Here is a 24,803-nt window from a genome sequence, read left to right on the forward strand (position 1 = left end):
GCAATGGGGGTTGGAGTGACTTTTTTTTTTAAATATTAATTTGAAGATGGACTTACAAGTAAACTCAGGCTGCAGATAACTTCTGTATTTCTCAGTAGGTTTATTTCAATAGACCGACTACAAATCGAGCTCAATTTTTGCATAAGTAATACATTTCTCACTAAAAACAATAAAGGGAGAAAAATTACTAAGTGAATTTAACTGGGTCTTCTGGGGAAAAGTTCCAAAGCTAACTGTTAACACTTTTAGGCCCAAGAAGAAGCAAGAGCCGATACCTGGGACTTTAAGAGGAGCGGGGCACTCTGATTCTACGGAAAGGCAATGAGAATTGAGCACCTACCTCCTACTTGTGCCTTTGAAAACCTTCACGCATAGTTTAGCCACCAGTATTGTGAAGAACAGAATAAAAGGGCAGCTGTTTTTCCTGAAATGCTTAGCCCATGACCTTGCCCTGTTGCAACCACACTCCTAGTTCACCCAGCCATGGTTTTTCTGAGTTGCAAGGGTAAATTTGTGTGCTTGGTAACCAAAGCTTTGTGTCTCGTACTGTATGTGGGCTTCTCAAATATGAATGGGAACAAAAGCAGATGTCAGAAATATTGCATGCAGCTTGCCAAGCCTTGGTATGTTGTCCAGTTGACTCGACTTAAGGCAGCTGGGCCCTGCTGTAAGAAGAGGACGCAGGATTGTTTTGTCTGAATTCACGTACTCCACACTTGAGTGTCATTTCTAAATGGGCCTTTTGCATTTTATTTCTTATTCCCGTTAAAACGTGGTTTCTGTGGGTTCCATAACTCCCGACTTTTTTCCATTATAGAATTGTTTATTTTACTTTTCAGTGGAAGAATTGCACCAAATTGGTTTAGTCTTCAGGTGGCTTGATGGATGTTTACAGCTGCTTTCCCAAATGTGCTTTTCCATTGACCGTTGATTGCTTTAGGATTTTTTTTTCCCCCCTCTGGTAAGCATTTGTGGCCAAAACTGTCAGACCAGCATTAGTAGGAGGACATATTTGAGACCATCAGGCCATTTGAGAGATAGCAGCACTCTTAAGAGCTGAGAGAGCTTAGAGTATTTGTTGCAAGAAGTTATTACTCAGCCTCTCTGCAGAGATTTATGTGGGTGTTTTGCCTAACTGTCAGCCTTACTGGACTCCTTTCCCCTTCTGCCTCCCCTTGTCTTCCCCCCCCCCCCTTTTTTTTTTTTTGGTCATCCCATGCTATAATCTTGACTTTTCTGCCACCTCCAGCCAATATCTCAGCTTTACACATTTCAAAACAAAACCACGTGTATGACACCTGGAGGTGTGACAGGTTGGTAATTGTCCTCTTTTCAGATTTCAAACCAGCAGTGTTTTATCACAGTGGGCCACAGTTGTGTGGTACTGTGGTAGGTCTCCCAAATTTTGTGGAACTGAAAGCCAGACTTTTTGATTCACACGCCGTATCTCTGACTACCTTGGCAATGATCTTGGCTTTGCCCTCGAGGGGGCCCTGGGAAGTGGTGCTTTGCAACTAACACACACACAGGACTTTGGGGTTTTCCTCCATGCAAATTTCGAGTTCAAGCGAATAGCATTGTTGAGTTGTGCAGCTGGAGCCCACAGCTTTAGGCAGAAGACCTGAAGACCATGTCACCGAGTTGCATGTGGGTATAAAGGGTGGGTGGGGATTAACATCAACATCTGTTGAAATTTTATATGGTCAGGGAACCTGAACTCTAGATCTGGGCTCTTCCACACACCTTGTGGGCCTGGGTCAAATGAAGATGCTCTTTGTTTTGCCTGTTTTAAATTGTAACTGCTTTGGGGCAGGGACAGTCCCTCTTTTGAATACAAAGTGCAGCCAAATAGAACTCCTGTCCCCATGGGGACTCATTATTACTGGAGTACAAGTAATTAATGATTTCGTTCATCCACCAGCTGTCTCTTTGCCCTTCAGCAGCAGAACTTGGTGTTTAGCAGCTCTCTTCAGCATAACTCTTTTGGTTTTGGAGAAAGATGTCCTAATTTAGCAGGCGAGCAAAGCCGGGCCCTCTACCTTTATTTAAAGGGGCACAAACAGCAGTGTACAAAAGCGCTCACTGGGCATGACAAATAAGTCATTCTTATGAGAGGCCAGGAGTAGGTGAAAAGAACTGGCTTAGCTGCCAAGCAACTTCTGTACCTAAGGACTAGAAATAGTTTATTATATGGCAGTCAGCACTACCATGCAGAAATTTTAAAATAGGGCAAAGACTTTTTCTCAGCAGTCCTGTTTTGCTACCTGCGCTAACTTGGCTTTCCATTATTTTAATCTGTTGAGAACAACCATTCATGTCGACAAACGTGGTTCTAGCGCAAACCTCACCGTAAGCCTAGGAAAGAACTCACTGCGTTGCCCCTGGCCTTAGATCGTTAAAATCAAGGTGATCCTTTGCTTTGGTCTCTTGGATCAGGTGAGCTTTTGAATTCCACCCCACACTCCCTGAATTAATCCTGTAAGCCCCAGTGGTCCCCCCACGGCCCCGCATTCAAATACTCAAAAACAAAACGAAAAGCACAAAGGGAGGTAGTCATTGGCAACTGAGAGGATAGTGCAATTAGTCATACGCTTTCCTGTCCCCTGAATCGTTATATTGACTGATTTATTTATTTAGTTGTTGTTGTTGTTCTTTGTGTGATAAGTACAGTTTTGATTGACTTTTTGTGCCCTGACCCCTGCAGCACTAATAGACCATGAGTCAGTTAAGGAAAAAAAAAAAACAAGGGAGGAAAATTGTTGACAGACTGTCTCCCAAGATGATGACAAAAACCCACCATGTAATTAATAGCAGAAACTCAAATCTGAGCTAGGGTTGCTGTGCCTGTGAAGTCAATTGATTACGATGTTATTCAAGAAGCTAAATCCAAGTGCAACTACGCTATTTTCACAAAATACTTGGATTTTTTGGGAACTCTTTAAACAGCTCATTCTGTGTGGGCATGCATCTATCTTGCACAGATGTTGGGAGGGGATATTTAAGCGGGGCTTATTTTAATTTCAAAATATCTAGTGTTCAGCATAAAGCTAACTGAACTGTTTCTGCAGCTGGAAGTTTGTTCTGATTTTTAACTGTATTGCACTTCATTTCTTGTACAGATTTTGAGGTTGCCTCTATCTGGGCCGTGTCCTCAAACCACCCCCCTAACCTGTAAAGGAAAGCGGAGTTCATAAGTCAAATTAACAATGATGTGTGGCTTTTAAATAGCACTTTGTTTTCAGAGAACCCGAGTCAGGCGATTCCCATTTTACAGATGGGGAACTACCAGAAAAATTACATGACTTACCCAGGGGATTCCTGTCTTATTAACTGGTACCTTGAGGAAGGAATAGGGAAGGAACATCTTGCTTTTGTTGGGTCCAGCTCAGATGTTGGGGTTTGTAAAAAAACAAAAAACTCTGATTTTAACAAAACTTAAGAGCAACTTAGATGTTTTTCTCGGATGATTTGCAAAAGACCACTTTGAAAAAAATGTCCTTTTTATTATTAAATCCTTTTCAGATTTTGCTGCCCAGTACGCTTGCCCGGTGCTAGACCTTGGTCACCGAAAAACGAGTCAGCTTCATTTTTTTCTGGTTGCTCAAACGGAGCGTAGTGGAAGCTAAGCATTGATTGTTAAGGTGTGCTTCCTACATAGTTTTATTTTAACTCTTCCCATGTAAGATCTTTGTTGTTAATAACCCAAGCAAGAACCATGTTGTTTAGCTTACCAGCTCGTTACTGTTGAAACAGGGGCACTTTTTCTCAAGTATGAAGGTAAACGATTCTTCTCTTACAGACTAGATTTAGTAACGAAAACACTGTATCTGGTATCGAATGTACAGGGCAAGTGGTGTCGGCTTTCTGTATACTGTACATTTATCCACATTTCCTGATAGCTTTACCCTAAATGGTTTTGCTCCCTGCTGCTTAGACGCGCCCGGCATACTGACAGCTCACTTTATGTTTTCCAGGGTCCACACATAGCGTCCGTGACACTTGCTGCATATGAATGTAACTCAGTTAATTTTCCTGAGCCGCCATACCCTGATCAGATCATCTGCCCAGAAGAGGAAGGGGTGGAAGGATCCATCACCCTCTGGACCATCATCTCAAAAGTCAGGCTGGAAGCCTGCATGTGGGTAAGATTTAACATCTACCAATTTACCCTAACGTGAACCGCCCAGCGGTAATATGTAATGGTTCACTTTGGAGCCATAACTTCTTGCTCAGTCAGATGTCTGCTCGATGAGATCTGAACCTCTTATAAAGAAATAGCGGGTAAGCGGGGGGATCAGTTTTTATCAGCTGCTGTTCCAGGGAGGTGGTGGAGAAGATGGGGAGGGAACTTTCTAGTTTACCAAATAAATTCTTTGTTCCGGAGTCCTAGGAAAACTCGGAGCTATTTCAAAAGCCAGTGGTTTTCTCAGTGCTGTAATAGAAAATGCTGTGGCGCTTGAGGAGCTTGGTGCAAAAGACAAGGTTTTGATAGGCAAATTAGTGCCTCTAAATGGTCTTACAGATGCAAAGTCTTGATCCTTCAAGCAGTTAAGTGAGCAACTTGGCTCTTGCAAGTAAGTCCTTGGGCCCTATTCATGAGCGACGTTATTAATATGTATTTGAAGGGTCCAGACCCTAGTGTCACAGCTGATTCGTATCGGCTGTGAGAAGTCTATACATAATCCAGACATTAACTTCAGTGTATGGGGAAACATTTCCTTACAACAAAGAGAAAATATAGTTGGCGAAGACTGAATCAGATTCTGAGGGTGGGTTATTAGGGTGGGTGTCAGTGACTGTCACCGCAGTGGCTCTCTCGTCTGGTTTTTTTTTTATTATTTTTTTTGGGCGGGGGGTGTCTTTTCTCTTCATTTTTCTTAATTTTATTTTTTAAGAATATAAATCAGCTAAGAGATGCTTCCCGTTAAATATAAACTATTGAAACTTAGGCAGGCACATCTGCTCTAAACTGCTCGTGTGTCAGAGCACTCAATTTTACCACAGATTTCCTGTTCTGACCGTTGGTTTAATTATAAAATACTTGTTTCTCCAATTTAGGTGTTGGAGGGGGAAAGTCCTGTAGTACATGATGTCTAATTACTTCTCTTTCATTTCTGGGAGCCTTCAGTATATGCAAATAGCATACCAAAAACTCCCATTTATTTTGCTTGTTACAATTTAAAAAATGATTAGCATCCCAGTTTCCCACCAAGAAAGTTGAAGTTTAGATCATACGCACCATTTTTTCTAAAAACAATGGAAGAATAATTGCAGAAATATTAATAAAGGCTGGAACTACCCATGACTGTCAATAAGATGCACAGTAAATGTTTTATGCTCGTTTTGGCTAACTAGAGAGCAGTATCTCATAAAAGATCAAAACCAGGCAGAGTTAACTGAATCCATTATAAATGAGTACTTGTAAAATATGTACAGGATCTTTATTTTTTTTTTCCGCAGCTCTAAGTCTTAATGGAGTAGAAACAAACAGAATGAACTTTTCAGATAAAAGCTGCAGGAATGCAAAGAGAGGATAGTGCAGGATAAACACACTTGCTGACTCTTTAGTGTATGAAAATGCTGAACTACAGTGAGGATGAAATAGTTTAAAAAGAAAAGAGCGTACAACTACAGGCCCTGCAACTGATGATCATTGTGCCCCGTAACAAGCCAGTGGTACCTTCAGAGTCCTTCCTTTGTGGTCCTTGCTGGGTCAGATCATGGAGGACGTGGAGAAATCTGAACGAGCCAAAGCACTTTATGATCTGTACTTTCTTCCTTCCCTCCTCCAAACATACTGCCAGCTACCTTTTCATTGACCTCTCTCTCTCTCTCTGCTACATTTCCCCCTTGGGAGCATCTTCAATCTGCCACTGGGGTGTAGTATAATGTTATGCTTTCTTGGAATGGTTTCATGAGTACATAAACACTGATTGTTAATTTCCTGCAAGTCAAATGAAGCTGGCTGCTGCTGAAACTTCTTCCAGTGATTTTTTTTCTTTTGTCCTGACTCCTGTTCACTTCTGTGGAAGCCGTCGAAGAAACTTCCCCCGGAGTCTATTGCTGTTAAACCAAATAGCCATTTGACTGGAAAGCAACACAGAGTTGCTGACAGTGAAATCGTGGATAGATGATTTTTTTTGCACCACGAGTTAACAAAAAAGGCAAGAAGAATTAAAATCAGGAGTGGTAGGTTGAACTTGTGATTTGTGAAGTGCTTATGGGAAAGTTAACTCATCCAGCCTAGCAGTCGAATCTGAAAGTGTCAGAGCAGAGCTGTGGGTCAGCATTTAAGGCAGAGGAGCTATTAAAGGCAGCCAGAAGAGCTTCTGATGCAGCACATGGGTGTCCTGTGAGGGAATGATGCAATATGTCAGTCGCTTTTTAGATGACTTGGTAGTCCCCCGGTGTAAAAGCCTGGCGAGTCCTTGGTGAGAAGCTGACCGGATGGTGGTTGAGCTGTAAGCCGCTGTGGTAGTAACAAGATGAGAGCTGCGGGCTTGGCTGGGGAAGGTGGGCTAGGTCAGGGCTGCTTCACTCTTCCTAAAGGCATCCATCCGTTCAAAGAGCTAAAATCTCAAGATGAGCTTCAGCAGAGACTAAAGCCAGGTTTAACTTCATTGAGAGAAGTTACCCCAGTTTGCCCCCCACTCGGCAACAAACAGCGATCAATAACGAACGCTGGTATTTTGACCTAGCAATCTAAGTCTGATTGAAGAATGCAAAATCCCCAAGGGTTTTGAATCTCACTCACAGTCAAATAGGTCCCAGCATCCCTGACTTATACAAGGATTTACAAAATCAGCCTGGTCAGTGCAGAACATAAACTAGGAATTCAGCAGCACCCTGCACTGAACACACAGCCTTTATTTTTAAGATAAGGAAGAATTGCAAAGAATACAACTATCTTATCTCTCAGGAAGAGCAGAAAAGTCAGTCTGTGTCCTGCCCAGAATGAAGTCAGGGGGCAAAAAAGCAGCTTTCCAGATGACTGACTTACTATTTTTCCTCTTTTTTTAAATGTAAGCATTTGTGTAAAAGAACACAGGTTAGTGTTCAGCTTTCTCATCCCACATGAATCCAGAGAAACTCTTAAGTGCATTTCAAATGAAAACTCTGATAGTAAAAATGAATAGCCAAGTCTGCAGGGGGGGAAAAAGGTAAGTAGTTGTTTATCTGGGTTACTTAACTGTTGCCTTTTATTGTGTATGGAGGGAATCTTCCTTGTAGACGCAGAGTCATATGATTTCATTGCACTTGCAAGATATTTTGTAACGATGAGCATGTGACTTGGCCCATTTAAAAGGAGTTCACTTCCAGTGCACGCATGTGAGCCTTTCTCTTGGTTGACGACATAAAGCCAGAGCCACACAGCACGTTATTGTGAAGCAACATAACTTTTTATTTCCTTGTATCATCCTGAGAACTTAACCTGAATTAATTTTTTGTTTTTAAAAGGTTACAGCTTCTGTTTTCAAGCTTATCTTCCCAGCATCAAAAATCCACAGATGTATCCCTGTTTTGTTGTTCGCTATCGTGTACATTTATTTCAGATACGGGAGTGTGACCTTAAGAGGGAGTTTAACAGCTTGGCTAATCAGTGCTGAAATGGTGCTTGGAACCAACCTGTTGGCTTAGAAATACAAAGCAGCTGGAATTCTCCCTTCCATACAGCTGCGTATATAACGGGAACAAAGGAAATGGAAGGGCTTTGCATTGCTTCAGCAGCGTATAAAAGCATTTGTGACTCGCTTTAATGGCCTTAAGAAAGAAGGGACATCTGCATGGAGCTGAGGTTTAGCACATTTCTAACAGAGTGCCCAACTATTGTGCTATTACCTGTCCTATATTTAAACCATTTGAGTTTAATCCAAGTTCCTGTTTCATTAACCTCTGTTTATCCATATGTTCAATACTGATTTTTTTTTTTTTTTTTTTTTTAACTAAAGCTGCATTTACCCGCAAGAGTAAAATGAGTCATTTGATGTTTTGAGAAAAGACAGCCCTACTTCAGTTCGTAGCTCTCTTGGTTGTCTTGAACCCCATCCTAAGGAAAGATAAAATGCTAGGTAGATTAAGCTTTCATGTATCCCTATTTTTCCTTTGCTTATAATGGTAGAAGAGTTTGAGCCTGTATTATAATTAACTGACTTTGCATAACTGTTTAATTTTAGTACAACATAAAATGTTCTAGTTTCTCGTGGAAGAGACTGGGCTTAGTTAAACTAGGAAAGGGAGGCGTAGTTTGCCAAGGTCAGTTAGGTAAGGATTAAAGTCAGGAGAAATGTGTCCAGTAATGATGAATTTCCATTGGAGGCAACGGCAGGGATCTCCTTCATTCTGTGTGATAACCTTGTGTTAGTTGGGTTTTTTTATATGTATTTTTAATGACCCAGGAGGAATGGTGTGTGCAAACATTACTACTTTTAAGAGCACTAAGAACAAAAATGACCCTGATAAAATGATGATTATTGTGTACCCAGGGTGCTGGCACAGCTATTGGAGAGCTACCTCCATACTTCATGGCTCGGGCAGCCCGACTCTCCGGTGCTGAGCCTGATGATGAAGAGTACCAGGAATTTGAGGAGATGCTGGAACACGCAGAGGCTGCACAAGTAAGAACGCTGCTAGACAGCAGGATGCATGCACGTAACATAAAACACAGCCCCATTGAGGTGCCCTAGACAGCTGTGCGCTGGCATAGAAAACAGGCCGCGTGCCTTCGGGAGAGGCTGCTCTTAAGAAAGACATGCACTTGGACACGGAGCCTGTGGTGAAAATTGAAATAAAGCGTATCGTGGGGCGAGGCAGGGATGTGTTCATCCAGCCACAGTAGGTAATGGCCAGCAGGTGCTTTTACAGATATAGCGTGGTAACAGGAAGAAAGTGGGGGCTCATGGAGAGGAGGGAGGATGCAGTGGATCGACTGCACTGATGAATTAGTTGGACCAGCTGAGCATGCGCCCACTAGGTGCTACTAACCTGCCTGGCCCTGCACTGCCAGTGCCTCGTCCTCTTCAGCAGCCTGAGGAAACGCATTTTTCCTCATGTGAAAAGACAGCTGAGCTATGTGAATTTTCTCTCAGCTTGTGCTCTTATTCCTCTTCTCTTTCTTTATGGGTTAAACAGCTATATGCTTCGCAGCTTCCCCCCAACCTCCAGACTATTTTGTCCCTTAATCAAACCCACATGACTTTTTTTTTCCTTCTCTTTTTAACAGCTTTTGTACAGATCAGCAGTTTGTACGTGCTTCAGTCCATCAGTTATTTACAGTTTTTAAAGGTGCCACTTAGAGAAACATTCTTTTTTTTTTCCCAGAAATGTTTGGCTCTTGGATTTCTCTTCCATAATCTCCCTTATTACTCAGAGTTGTTTGTCTAACAAACTGCTAGGTAGCAGAGGGTCACGAGACTTTGGGGAGTTTTTTAAATGAAAGAATCCAGCTGATACTATCCACTGTGTTTAGCAAAAGAGTTTCCACCGCTTGTTCTGTGATAAACACACTATTGTAGCAAAGAAAACACCCAGTCATGACATGAGGAGTGTTGATGTTTCATAGCTTCTCTTAGAGAAGTGGTTGCATACAATATTTGCCAGTTAACACTGAGTCTAGCCTGATAGTGTTAATCATAATCTTAATGCTGCCTAGTTTGCTACCTCTTCATGATGTGCTCCTCTGGCACTATAAAATGGTAAAGTGAGTTCTTTCTCTTTAAGGTGTATTGGCAACAAAAAAAAAATCCCTGATTAATTTATTAATATTGACCCCATTGCTATGTCCTTATTTTGCAAATCAGTCCTCGGTTCATGAAGAAATTTAAACGCCCAGTACGATACAGAATCTAATTAAATGCATGACTGCTGAATTGCTATAATCCCTCTTCTGTTTTCTGTGAATCTCCCAGCAAGTTGTGTGGTTTTATTTAAAAATAAAAAAAGGGGTTTCCAACATGCCTGGTAGGATTCTCGGGCATAAAGTCTCTGCTAACAGCTATCTTGTCAAGAGAGGCCAAAAAATAGTCCTCGATTCCGTTGCCTGTGTACGGGATGAACAACTGAAATGGTGTCTTTCATTAAGAAAAATGGCCGTGTTTACCAGTACTTTGATTTTGTTTTCTCAGCCATTAAGTTTGGATTAAAACACCACTTTGAGGGTGGATGGTCAGAAGAAATTTTGTTAAAGCTGCACTTGTGGTCTGATTTCTACCAGATACATTTACACGAGGCTATGACAGTCTGATGAAATTGCGGTACTGTCTTAAACTGACAGTTCATTTTTTTTTCCCTCGCCAACTCCACTTCCTTTCCGCATTTGGCTTTCTAGCATGTTTTTGCTCCATGTCTGCGGGAGACGGGCATGACTTTCTTCCTATGACCTCGAGCAAATCCTGGCATCATTAGCCATTAGCAAAAGCTTTGGCTTTATCAGCATTTGCAGCGTGAAATTGCTTAATAGTAAGGTTTTTACTACGTAAATCAGTGCCTCTCACTAATTTTGAGCCTCCATGCTTAAGAAAGCAGAGGGTGACATGAATCTGATGCCAGCGGAGGACAACAAATATTTTGTAATGTCAAATACTAGAAGGAATCCTTTCAAGGTACGGGCCTGGTTTACTTTGTGAGCTGCTGCCTGTGCTGACAAAGCAGACCCAAATAACATGCCGTTTTTGTGTATTTGTATTTTCTAAAAAAAAAAAAAAATGAAAAACCTGTTTTAGAGAAATATGACAATTCTTGAGGCATTCTCCGTGTAACATCCAGTTTGTACAATCCACAGGGAAGAGAGAGATGCTGCTCATTGGGGATTTTTAATAAAAGACTTAGGAAGAAAATTACTTTAGTAGATCATGTAGTATAAAGGATGAGACCAGTCATTCCATTCAGGCTCACACGGCATAAGAATATTATCTCCATTCACTGGGTTTTCTGTCACTACTGCTAGTTGAAGTGGTTGGTCTTCTTGAGTCACACTTTGAGAGAACCCATTAGCTGGCTGATGATGTGCAAGATTTTCATCTTGTTTTCCATTAATCTACATAAAAAAAATCCCCTCAGCTTAATGGAACACCACTTCTGTTTTTGTTGGCCAGTTAAAGTGTAGGTTGCATAAAGATAGCTTCGTCCCTCTAATTGCTTCATGTTGCTTTGTTCTTCTTGGTTGTCCGGCAATTCTGTAATGCTGCCGTGTTTATTCTTTTCAAGCAGGATTACTTTTTCACTGGAGACCACAGTCATTTTGTGCGACGTGTTCCATGTTATACTTTTCAGTTTCTTATGATTTATTATTTTCTGTAGAATTTGTTGTTTCATTTCCAATCCCTCACCCCACCCCTTTTTCCTCCACATTGCTGCTTCTCTTATCCCGTGAAATCCCAGAGCTCTGAGCTGTTTTGTCAGGGCTCCCCATTTGAGCGATGAGAAGATGTAGCGCTAGTGGAACGTCTCAAACCAACCTCTCAATTAGGGGAAGTGAATCTACTGCTTAGTGTTGGAGCAGCACACTGGTAATGACACAGTGCAAATATGACTGTATACTTTCCTATATACGTATAGTATTTTAACACAGTTTTTGCCAGTTCAGTAGCAGCTGATAGTTAAAATATTTTCTGACCCCCGTCGTCTTCTGTAAGACCATGAAGCACTTAAAAGCTGACAGGTTTCTGGTGAAAAGGAAGCTTGGTGGCAGCGTGCAGCCTGTCCACAGATGATACTGCAAAATGTGGGGGCTCTTGCTATCTTGTTGGCCTTCCCTAAGAAGGAAACCTAACAATATCTTCATTGTACATCTAATCATGAATGACTTGAAGTGTCTGGATTCATCTTTAAGTGGCATATTCTTTGAGGATTAATGGTTTGCACATCAAGTGCTTGGGGTTTGCTTCTGTTCCCTCTTGCCTGAGCCAAGTTTCCCAGTAAAAAAAAAATATTTTCGAGTTGCCTATGTTACTATCAATTCGTGCTGTTTGTTTACCTTCCAAACTGGGTCCTGGCTTCCTTTAAAAACCCGGGCTGGGAAAAGGGTTAATACCATGTAAACCCTGAGATAAAGCAGGACTTGCCATAAATGATCGAGTGCCATCTGCACACTGAGTGTCAGTTTTTGCCGGGACCTGTTTTTGACTCCACTGAACCTTTGCTGGTTGTGGTTTGTCTGGCCATCACATGACTTCTCTGAAAATTCCCCCTCCCCTCCATTTCCAGTAAACTGTTTGAACAGGAGTGACTCAGACTGAAACCAGCTTCCCTGTAACCACAGGGCTTGTTAAAGAATTTGTCAACGTGGACTCTAGAGGGTTGGTATTCAAGCTGAGCTGCAACTGCCCCGGTTTGTATTGCGTCAGGGCTTCCAGAGAACAACTTCCTGCTCTGCAAGTAGGTTGCTTGCCTGCCATGAGTTACACCGATGAACTTTGAGATAGTGACCGTTAAACACGTGTTCAACCCATCCTTCTAGCATTTCTTACAGGCTTTGTGCCTTGAGCTGCATTGCTTTTTTGCCACGTCCTGATCGAGAGTTTCTCTGTTCAGAAACAGGAGTGCAAAGTCCACCACCACACCCAGCTAGGGTTGCTCTGAGAACTGGAGCACGGGGCGCCCTGACAAGGCACGGTGACCGAGCCCAGACCGCAGGATTGGGTTCAAGTCATGCCCAGAAACGTGACGTAATCGCAGTGGCAAGTAGGAGGTCTGTGCCTGACGGAGGACCGGGGCTATCTCAGGACTGACATGAGAGCGGCCATCGGGATCTGACCTGCGGGCACTCTGCGAGGCTCGATTGCCAGCTTGGTTACTACTTTGCTTGTAAAAACAAAACAACAAAAAACCCCTCAAAAAACAAACTAGTGTTTAAAATAGAAACCAGGGAGTTTAAGGAAAATGGAAGTGTGTTATGTGCAGGACAGTGGAAATCTTACCCGGTTTTTGAGGGAGGAGGGAAAAAAGCATTTGTTTGAGCCCAACTCTAAATGCCCTTGAGTCTCTTTCTTTCTCAGTCTTCCACTCGCCCCCTTCCTCATCAGCTTCCTCTCTTTATTAATTGTGCTGTACAAGAAAGAGATCGTCAGTGTTTGGTCTGGGCTGCTTAATGGGTGGCCACCAGGAGACTTGTCTGCACGTTGTGCATTCCTGAAGTTTGATGCATGCATTTGTTAATACATGTAGGGGAGGGGTTTTTTTTGGTTTGGGTTTTTTTAACCCTTTTGCCTTGGGCCAGATTTTCAAATATAAATGGATGCTGATGTTAACATTGAAGCATCGCTTTACAAATAAGCTGTCCGTGAAATGCAGTGCTTGAGAGCGGGCTTCTAGCAAGATTCTTTTTTCACTGGGGAAAAGAATATGTTGAACAGCAGACTTGTTGAAGTCTTGGCTGTCTCGTGGTAAAATTGTCCTGGTCAGCTTTGTCGGGGGTTAGAGAATACTTTATGTAAAACTGTTCAAGGGACCTTCCCAAGAAGTGGGGGCAGTGAAGGGTTAACACATCCAGACAGATGACAAAAGAAGCTATGAGCAATAAATATGTAAGCGCCCCGTTGCAAGATTTCGTTGGATACTGGGAAAAGAATACAGCCGCCTTGTGCCTGCATTGTTCTATTCATTTGCACACCTGTTTACAGATATGAAAAAAATAACCAGTGGGGAGTATTGGGTTACATTTGTTCAAGCTGCTTTAAAGATGGCTTTTCAGGTTTTATTCATCAGAGGACTAGTGCACTGGAAGTCCTTCGCATGCTCCTACGTAGGAAGTCTGCAACGAGCAAACAACTAACTCATTAATATCAAGTCACCCACTTGGAGATCTTGCTTACTATGAGATGGCCTCACTCGGCATCAGCACTGAAAGCAGAATTTAATCCTGTTATCCATCTCTTCTTCTTTTGCAAGAAAAGGTCATTTTGCCAGGTAGAAAAAAACAGTCTGGATTTCTCCTCTCACAAGCTGCTGTTGTGTGTGGCGCTAATGAATGAGCATTAGTTGAGCGCTGTCAGATTTGTGGGCACGGTTCACGTTGCTGTCAGCGGGCATCGGATGCGTTTCTGCGGTCAGAACTTGGCCCTCGAACGCTTGCTGTCGTATCCGATGAGCGTCCTTCTCCACGTTCTCTACAAAATAATCCGCAACTCCTCTGTCAGTCTCCGAATCTCGAGTCATGTTCTGGGAAGTTACAATGTGATCAGAAACGTCTAAACACATTCTTTAGTCCTACTAAATTCACATGTTTTAATTTTACCCAGGCCAGGCTCCATTAGCTCCCGTGCTGCATCATCCCTTAGCCTTTAGGGCTCCACTTGAATTTCAGTCCTCCCTTTAGTTACCACTGCAGAACAGGCTGCCTGGATTTGAGCTTTTGGCCATGGACACACCAGAGGAGACACAGCACGTCTGTCCAGCAACTTATCTCAGCAAAGTGCCTCCTAACACACAATCTTGCTTGACATTTTTATCATTCAAACTATATCTCGGCTGCTTTCCATAGGAGGGGTCTGTCTTGTCAGACAAAAGAACTTGCTTTTCTGTGGCTAGAGGAAAAGGACCAAGTTTGTGTCAGATGAGCTGTCTGAGTACCCGGAGGGAGCCTACACTACCTAATAGAGATTAATTCCTGTGTCATAATCAAGAAAATGGCTACATTTGTGTTTTTTCTTGTTCCAGACACTGTTTAAATATCTTTGAGTTGTACACGAGTCTGGTATGCAGACCACTTCTCTAAGTCGTCTGGCACCCGCTGCTTCTTCCTGCGAAGAGTAAGTTAGAGACATGCTTAGCTTTGCACATCTTCTGCCCATCAAGCTTGTTGGGAAGACCGTGCTTGTAAAAAGAGGGTTGTCAGCTGTCTAATATAAGCTTGCCCATTAATTATTGGAATGGCTTTGTTCTTTGTAACTGAACCTTAGGCTCCTGGTGAAAGAACACAATATATTTTTTTTCACTGCTGATGATTTTTTGCCTAAGCTTTGTCTGGGATTGAAATAGCATTGCGTATTAAGCTCACCCGCTTATCCAAAATTGCTTCTTTACTGGATGCAGGCATTTAGAGTTAAGTAATCAATCTCACTTCATTCCAGTCATGATGAGCCTTTGTTAGAGTAACTGGATCTTACTTGGGTCCCGACGTTTTTGGGTTTTGTTTTGTTTTTTTAATTATTACTTGGACAGGACCTTTAAAATCTCCTGCAGCTGCCAGTAGCACCAGCATGCTACATCATCCGACCTGTGGCCAAGGGAGCCTGACGCCTTGAGATCAATGAGTATTCATTTGTCACTTCACTATGGTTAAAGTAGCCCACATCATCTTGGATGAAATGCCAGCACGTTCCAGTCGGCGAGGAAGGGACGGTGCGGGGCCTTGGGGGGTCGGTATCAAGTGCGTGAGAATTGGAAGGACGGGCTGTTTCTTTGCTTTCCCAGTCTTCTCTTGTACGGCAGCAACCGCTGACCGAATCCTGGGCTAGTTCCTGTTTGTCTGGAACAATTGTCTGGCTCTCTTCTCTGCCATGCTACTTCATAGCGGGGGGAAATGCTTTGCTGTCTTCCTTGGAATGAATTCCTGAATCTGCACACTGGCAGATCTCTGGCAAGGAATCAGCGCCAGACTAGCTGGGTATAAACCCCGTGCCCTCTCTTAACACTTTGAGCGAAGGGATCCAAAATGACTCGCCTGCATGACACTTTGCTAAGTACCAACACGGGGGAAGCTGAGCACACTGCTGGGGGGACGACGTTCTGTAGGACAGATCTGATAAGACTCGGAAACGTTATGCTTCTTCCTCTTCCCTCCAACCGTGCTTCCTTTAATTGTCTCTTACTCTTTGTGCGATTTTTCTTTTTGGTTAAAGTGAGCAACAGTGGGGCTTTTTGAATTCGCGACTGAGAGCTTCATTTCCAGCAGAGGAAAAGTGCCAGAGCTCACATGAACTTCCTGCTTGTTCTGAGCTCTGGAATAAGCCCACTCAACTTGATGCATCGTTGCCCCAGCACTGGGGCTGCTGTTGTTATCTCGAGGCTTGTAAAGAAGGCTTTGGAGCTTGCGCTTGTTTTGGCAGTTTGCAAATATGGTTGCTAGTTCCTCTCCAAGATCCTATGCAAATAGGGAAAGTTTTTTTTTTTCTTAGGCTTTGCCACTCCACTGTAGTTGTACAGTGTCATGAAGAAAATGAATAAGCTTCTCAATCTGTTTAAAATGGAGCTGCTTATTCTCTTGCTGCATGGGCAGAGGATGAAACTTGTGTAGGTGTCATTTCACTCATCACTCTGCATCCTACTGACTTCAACCAGAGGTCGTGTTTTTCACAGCTCTGTCGGTATGGGGTCTGACTCTTGCTCGGATGCAGGCTGAACTCCGGTAGTCGGGGCCATGATGAGGAAGACCTTCACTTCATTGCGGTTTGGCCTTCTTATTCAGGGATGTCCCTGTGTGGTTGCTTAGAGCATCTCAGCCCTGCAGAACCACCGTACTAGGCAGTGACACAGCCCGTGTAGTGCACGTATCTCCCAAACCAGCAGCCATGTAGCCGTGCTCATGTGCTGCACGTAGGGCCCACGTGCATCCTGGAATGACGACTTCAGCAGAATGAGAAATAATCAGCTGCCTTTGCCTCTTTTGCGAGGCGGTTGTCAACGGAGGAAGTTTCATCCTTTCTTAGGTCCCTCCCACTGCAAGAATTGCTTCCTCATCCACAAGTTTGCTGGTAGGTAGTTTTGAGATGGTGCTGCTGCCTGGTGTCTATTTAAACATTGCCCCCTCTGTGGCTCAAGTTCAGCCGATCAGGCCTCAAGTTAGTGCCCTTGGCCTTGAAACCCACCAGCCTGTGCCGGCAGCCGCAAGACACACCAGCATAAACTCTGCGCTCTCCAGAGTCATCAGGATAACTTTTACTCTGATACTGTCCACCAGGTGTCAAATTGGGCTTTTACTGTGATAATGCACACTGGGTTGAACAGAGTTCTACTTTTGTGAGCAGCTCTTTGCTCCTTGAAATCTGTTTAGCTCATTTAACGTCTTTGAATGAGTTAATTAACTGACTGAACCGCTCGTTACAACTTGGCCTAAGCTTTCTTATGCTCACTATGGAGGCATCTGTCTGTCCATGGTCCTTTTAAGACACCTGCACTGGACACGTGTGAATTGGCAATGTGACAGTTTGATAATGTGTTAGAGAGGGTTTTTTTTGGGGGGGTGGGTCTCTTTAATCTCCTTGATAACTGCCGCCACAAAATGGAAAAGACTGCTGCAGATCTTAGATTATATAATTAACGCGCTATAGTCATTATACAGGCAAATAGTCCATTAAAGATAGCAAGACCCTTGCCTACCTTCAAACTATTATCAGGCATATACAAGCTGGCTTTTTTTCTCTTCTGAAGTCTCAGTACAAAAAAAAAATCCACTCTCAGCTGTCTCTGATACCTGGTGTGTCTGTGCACATTCCTTGAATGCTAACCTTTGTTATTCACATGCAGCAGTGGCCTTTTGGGGAGTTCATTCATTTGCAGATAAAAAAGGAACCAGTTTCAGCCTCAGCGTGTTGGCTCTCGGTTCTGATGTGCCGATCGGAGTATGTGGCTGCTGCTCCGTTGGCACGCGCGTGCCGTCATCTCTCGACTGGTAGGTAGCTGTTGGAATTCCTCAACGCTGCTCCCCTGCAGTTTGGAACATCTTATTCCAATGAGTTAGTAATCCCTCCCGGTCCCCTGTAATGTTAGACTGCGCTGCCCTAACCACAAATGCTCTTTCTTCCATAAGTTGTGTTTGATTCCATTGTGTTGTAACACAAAGTCAGAAGAAATAAAATATTATGCAGCTCATTTTTAACATACCTCAGATTTTTAAAGGAAAAAGGAGCACTGTCTTTTTGTAGGCAGCATTTAAAACTTCAGGAATTTATCGTTTTAATAATCTTGTAATACTGGTTTCATGTGTTGGTTTTCAGCTGCAGGAACAATGCTGTCCTTTTTGGATTATTTGTGTGTTCCAAAATTTATAACTCATTTGAACAGTTCTGGTAAGGAGTGAGCATTGTAAGCACAATTTCTAACAGTATTCATGTTTGAAGAGCTGTGCTCTCCTGCCTACGACTTCCACTGCTGTGAGTTTTGCTGTCCTGTCTAGAGAGGCTGTTAGCATGAAGAAATCATGACTACAGATGTGTCTTTAGAAAGACCAGAGTGCCATAGGTCTTGTAAGGTACCGGGTGTCCTTCACACTCATTGACCTCAGACCCCAATTTACTCCTGTTTATCAGCCTTCAGACATCCATTTATGGTCCTGGCTTTTGTTAGAATATAGTGAGGCTTGCACTAAGTAGAATATAAGGTTTCCAATAAACTTTTGTTTGTCCTTTAAAGGCCCATCTCTGCTAGGCAACCGGTGTCCTGCTGCGTGGCTGTTTAAGCTTTGTACTGCTGACTTCCAACCCAGTCCTTTATTCTCGGCACCGTGCAGGTTTTAAGGAAGATGTGATATATGCTCAACTGGCTGCTCATTGCCCTGCATTCATTGTCCTTGGCTCTCTTTCCCCACCTTTCTAGTCCCCCCCCATCCTGCACGGTGTCTGTTAGATGGGCAGGGACCAGTACGTTTGCCCGTAAAGCCCCAGGCATAATTATGGTGGAGGGAAAAGTGTAGCAGAGCCTGATTTGAGTGCAGCAATCCCGCTTTACAGCAAAACTGCTGAAGTTCAGTCATCTTCGTTTATCCAAGAGAACATCGTTAGTGATTTGTTCAGTCTGAGGATGAATATGGGGAGAAGACCTCTGATGGCTAAAGGCCCTCTTACCAGACAAAGATTTAATAGAAAATGGCTAGAAGAAGCAGCTAAACCAATTCAGACACGCAATAAGGTGTGAATTTTTTGGCTGGTCATTGGCACAGCATATACTAGAGATACGATCGATTTGCCAGCTCTTAACTCTTCAAAATCAGCACCAAGCGTCTTTCTAAAAGAGACAACCCAGCCTAACTAGAAAGTATATGCTTGATTCAGGAATTACTGGGTGAAATCTGGTAAGCCGTATTATGCAGCATATGATGATTATAACAATCCCTTGTCCTTTAAAAATCTATGGACCTACAAAAAAAATCTTAAAATACCAATTCCTCTAATTTTTGCGTTTGCCTAGCGTAACGAGGTTCAGCCTTCACGAGCCAAAGACCTTTCCCAGTCGATAGTTTCTCCCTGCATGTTTTCTCGTGTACTGCATTGATGGGAGCAGTAGAAATACATTCGTCTGCTGAGCTAGCCAGGTAAATGCAAGCACGGGTATCTGTGCTGGGTCAAAACAGAAGCATCATTGATTTACTCTTAAAAAGCATCCTCCCTTTTCTGAGTCCATGAAGTATGGGGTCCGTGTCTTCCAAGCCGACTTCTGTGCCCACCGCTCCACCTTCCCGCTTTGAATCTTCTTGTAGAAGCAGCACGATCGTGTGCTGCCTGCCAGGCTCGTGCGCCAGGCAAGCGTAAGTGTTGGCAGCCCACAGCTGACTGCCAACACTTGCACTTGCCTGGCGCACAAGCCTGGTGGGCAGCGCACGATCGTGCTGTGGGGAGATGTTGTCACCTTCTCTTTTCACATGCATGCTCTTTTGAACACACGTTTCTCCTTTGCTGCTCCTTGCAGCTCTCAGCTTGTAGGAAAATGCAGTTCTTTTGTCATGTTACATGATTGTGGTAGGCCCCGTCTTGCGATCCTTTGAGTGACTAGGTCATGTGAACAGTCCCGTCGAAGCCTGGCTGTGAAAGGGCTGTAGCTGCTAACCACTTCTCAGTGGTGGTAGAACAAGGAGCAACGGGCTCAAGTTGCAGCAAGGGAAGTTGAGGTTAGGTATCAGGAAGAACTTGCTCAGTAGGAAGAGCGTAAAACACTGGAACAGGTCACCCAGGGAGGTGGTGGAGTCTCCATCCTTGGAGGTTTTGAAGACCCGGCTAGACAAAGCCCTGGCCGGGATGATGTAGTTGGGGCTGGTCCTGCTTTGGGCAGGGGGTTGGACTAGGTGTAACTTCCTGAGGTCCCTTCCAGCCCGCATTGTCTATGATTCTGTGATCCAGTTTGATAAGTTTGCTCGAAAGTCTATAACTGTCAGCTTGGATGTGTCACGCAGCACAAGTTAGTGCCATGCAGAGATACCCCAAGCTAGCTGTGAGCACGCTACCTCGCCTAACCAAGCCTGCTTGTCCCAAGGCACCAAAGCTAATTAGTTCAGGCATGGCACTGTGCTAACGTGACTGTCCTGGTTCTGGTTTTGCTCGGCACAGATGTTATATGCACATGTGCTGAGTTATCTGCTGGGGGTCTGGACGCCAGAGTGATCAGGCTCTGACTGTAGAAACAACGGGCTTCCTGAATTGGGTTCACTTCACACTCAGATCCTGAATCAGCATCGGGGGGAATTCCTGTTGTTGAAAAAAATTCTGGTTTTAATACCTGGAAGAGAACCTTTTTTTAAAGGCCACTGGAACTTTTTGTCCCCGGAGAAGGGGGCGAGAAAATATACCGCATGTTGTTTACAAAAAAGGCAATAAGACGAGCTATAGGTAACGTCTTGAGGCCTTACAGGTGAGGCATAGATTTGCCTCCCTGAAAATTTGACCAGTGGCTGTTTTTTGGGGGGGTTGCTTGTTTGGGGGGGAGGGTTGTAAATGGTAGAGTGGTACCTGAACACTTACCTAGGACCCACCCGCCTATACGTTCAGTCCAATAAAAGATACGATCCACAGAAATCCTTGCCTCTCTCTCTTAAGTTAGGCACACACCATTGCCCTGTGGCTTACCGTGAAGAGGAACTTCTTGGTAAATCTTGCTGAGGAGCCAAACGTTTTGATTTCTTTAGAAAGTCCCCTTACAGATTCTTCCCCCTCCCCCTGCAACGTGTCGGGATAAAATACCTGCTTCCTAGAGTACAATTTTTTGATACCGACCTTTCACCAAAGGCAGATATGATGAAGCAAACGTTTGAGAAGTGCTAGATGAAACCTGTGAATCGGCAGTTCAGCTCTGCTCTGTTTTTTCCTTTCCAGTTCTTGTGATCTGATGATTAACCCAGTGAAGTAATATTTAATCATTTAACCTTCCCTTGCATGGGTTACAGTAGTCACAGGAAATCTATTCCCAAACCAAAAAACAAATCTCCTTTGATAGGGTTATAGTGAGCAAAAATGTGTAATGTTAGGGAGAATGAATCACAAGAGCCGAGACTTGCGTCGGGTTGATTCTAGATTCTTAAATTTTGGGGAAATATGTTTTGCCTGTAAGTAGCTGAATTTTTTGTCCTTATTTTTAAAAACTGTAAGAAACAAATAACTTATTTTGATTGTTGAATTCAGCACTGACAAATATTAGCAAAGAAGTTGTTCCAAATGAACTTGTATTGTGAAATAGGTAAAAGTTGTGAAACTGAGATTGTACTCTCAGAGAAATGAAACTGTTAAGGGGTTTTTTAATATTGCAGATGTGTTAAAGAATTGACAAATGACATTTGTCAATCAAGTTAGAAGGGTTTTCTGCCTTCCTTTCATTAAAATAACCTGGATGCTGCACTTCCCAGTGATCGCAATCTGTTGCTATCCAGTAAACTTTAGTTGTGATTATTTTAGTTTGGATTCAATGCATGGACAAGGCACAGAGAAAATCAGGTTGTTTTTTCTGTTGTTTTTTTTCCCATTTAAAATAATGCTATAGTGTAAAAACGGGTAGAAAGAAAAAAAGAACTGAAAATTCAATAATTGTAGAGGCTTATTTTGGAATGTGTTGCAGAGTTTTGTTTAAATTTAAAAATGCTTTAAAAAGATTGGGTAACAAATGAAGAATCAAAATCCACCAACTTAAAAGCTGAGAGTGACTAAAGAAAAAAGCAGACAGTGGAGTGGGTGCAATAGATGGAGTGAAGTGAACATATTTCACCATTTTCCACAACTTTTGTAATTTCTTTTTTCTTCTGAAAATAAATCTGTATATTGTCCCTGTGTGGAAGAAGAATATCAGAATTTGAGACTTTGCTAACATCTAAAATTGGAGGCGATTATTCTAGCCTGCTCACATCTTAATTTTTTTTTTACAAGAACAAAATTATAGCAAAATGTTACACGCCCTAAGAAATCTATATAGGCGTTATGGTTAGCACTACCAGTATAATTAATTTTGCTTAAGATATTGCTTCATAAGTCTTGTTTTGCTAAAGGGCTTGTTTCCAAATCTAACTTATAAATTTTATATAGAAGTAAAAAAAAAAAAAATCCACTTACTCTACTAGAGATAATAGAAGTAGCCCACAGTTGATGTCTTTATAAATCCTTTTAAAGATATAGTAAATCTAGGTTGTATGTCACTGTGTAAAAGTTTTCATAGGTTTATTAAATTGCAAGTGTTACTTTAACTCCACGAGCATTGTGAAATAGTTGGCAGAATAGGAAACGAAAGTGTCGTATTCATATCCAGTATTGTTATAAAATATGGAGAGAGGCATCTTATGAAATCCCAACACGGGCTGCAGCTTCTTTTTCAGTTCACTTTTTTTTTTTAAAGTTCGTTTTAAAAAAGAAAAATAAACTTTGCCTTTTTAATGATAATGAATTAGGTTCTTTAAAATCACAAATAAAATTGCCAGCCTGTGCTCTTTTTTTACACCGTATTCTCACTTTGACAGACCTTCGACCATTGGGACATCTGTCATTTCCTTAATTGGTGTAGCATTTTAATGATTTTCATGTCTGCATGATCGCACTGAAAGTCTAAGGGGTCTCGCTTCCTTCTGCCTCGCACCTAACTTGTGTTGACCTCAATGGAAAATGAGCCCGTACTGATCAGATGAGCCCCTTTGTGTGTCATTTTTCTTATTCACACTACACTGAACTGTTTAATTTGTTTTCTAATTCAGAAATAGTTTTGTAGAAATTTTAGTATAAGCAATAGCCCCAAAGACTGAGCAAGTGTCCTTTTATTTGAACCATTAAAATAATTGAAGGTTTAAAATACTTGCTCAGTTTATTATTTATGGCCCAAATTTGCTACTGGTTTAAAAAAATAAAGCCAAGTATATACCTGTGTGTTTTGTTTTTATTTTTAAATTTGTGGCTAAAAATGCTACTTTCTTTCTGCATTTAATTTTCTGCATGCTTTATGCAGAGAGTATGGCAAAACAGCCCCTGAACAATTTAAAATGTTGGAAAACGTTGCTAAAGGGCAATAGCTTTTTAACCTCGTGTCAGAGAGACACTGGTGCTGTGGAGCATCTCAGAAACGTGTCGGTTAATCAGAGTAATAAGGATCTTTCTCAATCTCGTGTTTTGAAAAAGTTTAAAAATTAATTGGAAAAGGTTTTAAACTCGTATTATCCTATTGCACTTGGCCAGTAGGTGCATAGAAATTAGATTCCAAAATTTTTATTAGAAGTAGCCGTGCCGGTGTACCCGTGGGAAATGTCCCCAGGAGCGCACCAGCGCAGAGCTTTGTGTTGCACCTTTTTAACAGTCCATGAGCAAAAAATGTCCATTGTAACAGGTATCCAAATCTTGCTTGGCTGCTCTCTCTCCTCCTATGTAGAGCACTTCGTTTTTCCTTGAAGAACTTCTGATTTTGAAGTAATAAAACACTGTAGTTTAAAGTAGAAAATGATAGCAATTGCTCTGCTTTCTGCAAGAATAGGATTTCTGAGTGGAGGTGATTTTTCTTTCTTTTTCTCAAAGCATAATATCACATTAAGTGGGTTGGTGTAATTTAAAGTACAGCTTTCATGGGAGGTTTCTATGGTGTGACCTAATTGTGTCCTGTCAGAATAACACTTCTCTTGGAATCATAAGCCTTTTATAAGCAGGCAGGTATGCTTACACTTAAAACTACCATTTCAACATAATTACTAAGCATCTTCCATATATTTTTGCTAAAACACTGTTAAAAAGGAACAAGTTCTATTTTACTGTAATGGGTAGGAGGAATGCAATATTGTAGCTAAATGGCTTTATAATAGAGGTGAATATTAAGCAGAACAGTCATTTGTTAAGTTAATTAAATGCTTATTTTTTTCCTTTAAAAACGTATGAATTTTATTTGCTTCAATACTGTTAATTTGAAGTAATTGCTCCTCGTCTGCATTGGCTTCCAGTCCTGAGGGCTCTGTCATACCAGGAGCGACATTAAGCTTCAAGATTGCATAGGTTGAATTACACTAGACTATCTAGTCAAAAAAACTGAGAAGTTTATAATCAGATCGGTTGGTCCTAGCTGCGGGATAGTTCCCTATGAAAGTAGCTTTATCTGTGACTCTTCTTCACCTGACTTAAAACAGCATAAAATGTTGATTGGCAACATCAGTTTGTAGATGAAGACATTTTAAGCTTTCTAATACCAAAGTATGACTATGGTTTTTATAGCATTAATTGTACCAAGCCCCAGCGCATATCACCGAACGCAGACCCACTCGAGCAGACCCATTTTAATACTTTTTGAGCAACAAAATTGTATATTCCACTAGGTTTCCACTCTGTTTCTTATGTTTAAATGGAATTAAGTCTCTATTTTGGAAATGCCATGTTATAGCAATTGCCTTTAAAATGAACTGCGAGCAGAGATCCTGAAGTTCGGTATATTGTGTTTTGTTTCTTCAAAAACCAGTAAGCCAAAGTGGTTGTCACCAAATAGGTTTTTAAGTGACTGAATACTGTTTTTACAGTCCTCTTAGTGTTCAGGCAGTTAGATTCTGGAACTGATTGGAGAAACCAGAATTGTTTCCCAGTGTAATTGCATAGATCTTAACAATTTTCAGTGTATTACTGTGTTTATGGAAATCAGGGGGAGACTGTGTTCCTTGTGGC

At 42.1% G+C, this 24,803-nt stretch overlaps 1 protein-coding gene across 1 annotated transcript in view; it reads left to right on the forward strand.

Annotated features, from left to right (window-relative positions):
- The window catches only part of VMP1 (vacuole membrane protein 1), a 76,002-nt gene that overhangs the window by 27,166 nt on the left and 24,033 nt on the right, over positions 1–24,803 (forward strand). The window contains exons 7-8 of the mRNA XM_006265637.4: positions 3,975–4,142; positions 8,484–8,615. Coding sequence (XP_006265699.2) covers positions 3,975–4,142; positions 8,484–8,615 — 300 coding nt within the window. The remainder of the gene's footprint in view (positions 1–3,974; positions 4,143–8,483; positions 8,616–24,803) is intronic.

Source organism: Alligator mississippiensis, chromosome 14 (genome assembly GCF_030867095.1).
Source record: "Alligator mississippiensis isolate rAllMis1 chromosome 14, rAllMis1, whole genome shotgun sequence".
Taxonomy (NCBI): Eukaryota; Metazoa; Chordata; order Crocodylia; family Alligatoridae; genus Alligator; species Alligator mississippiensis.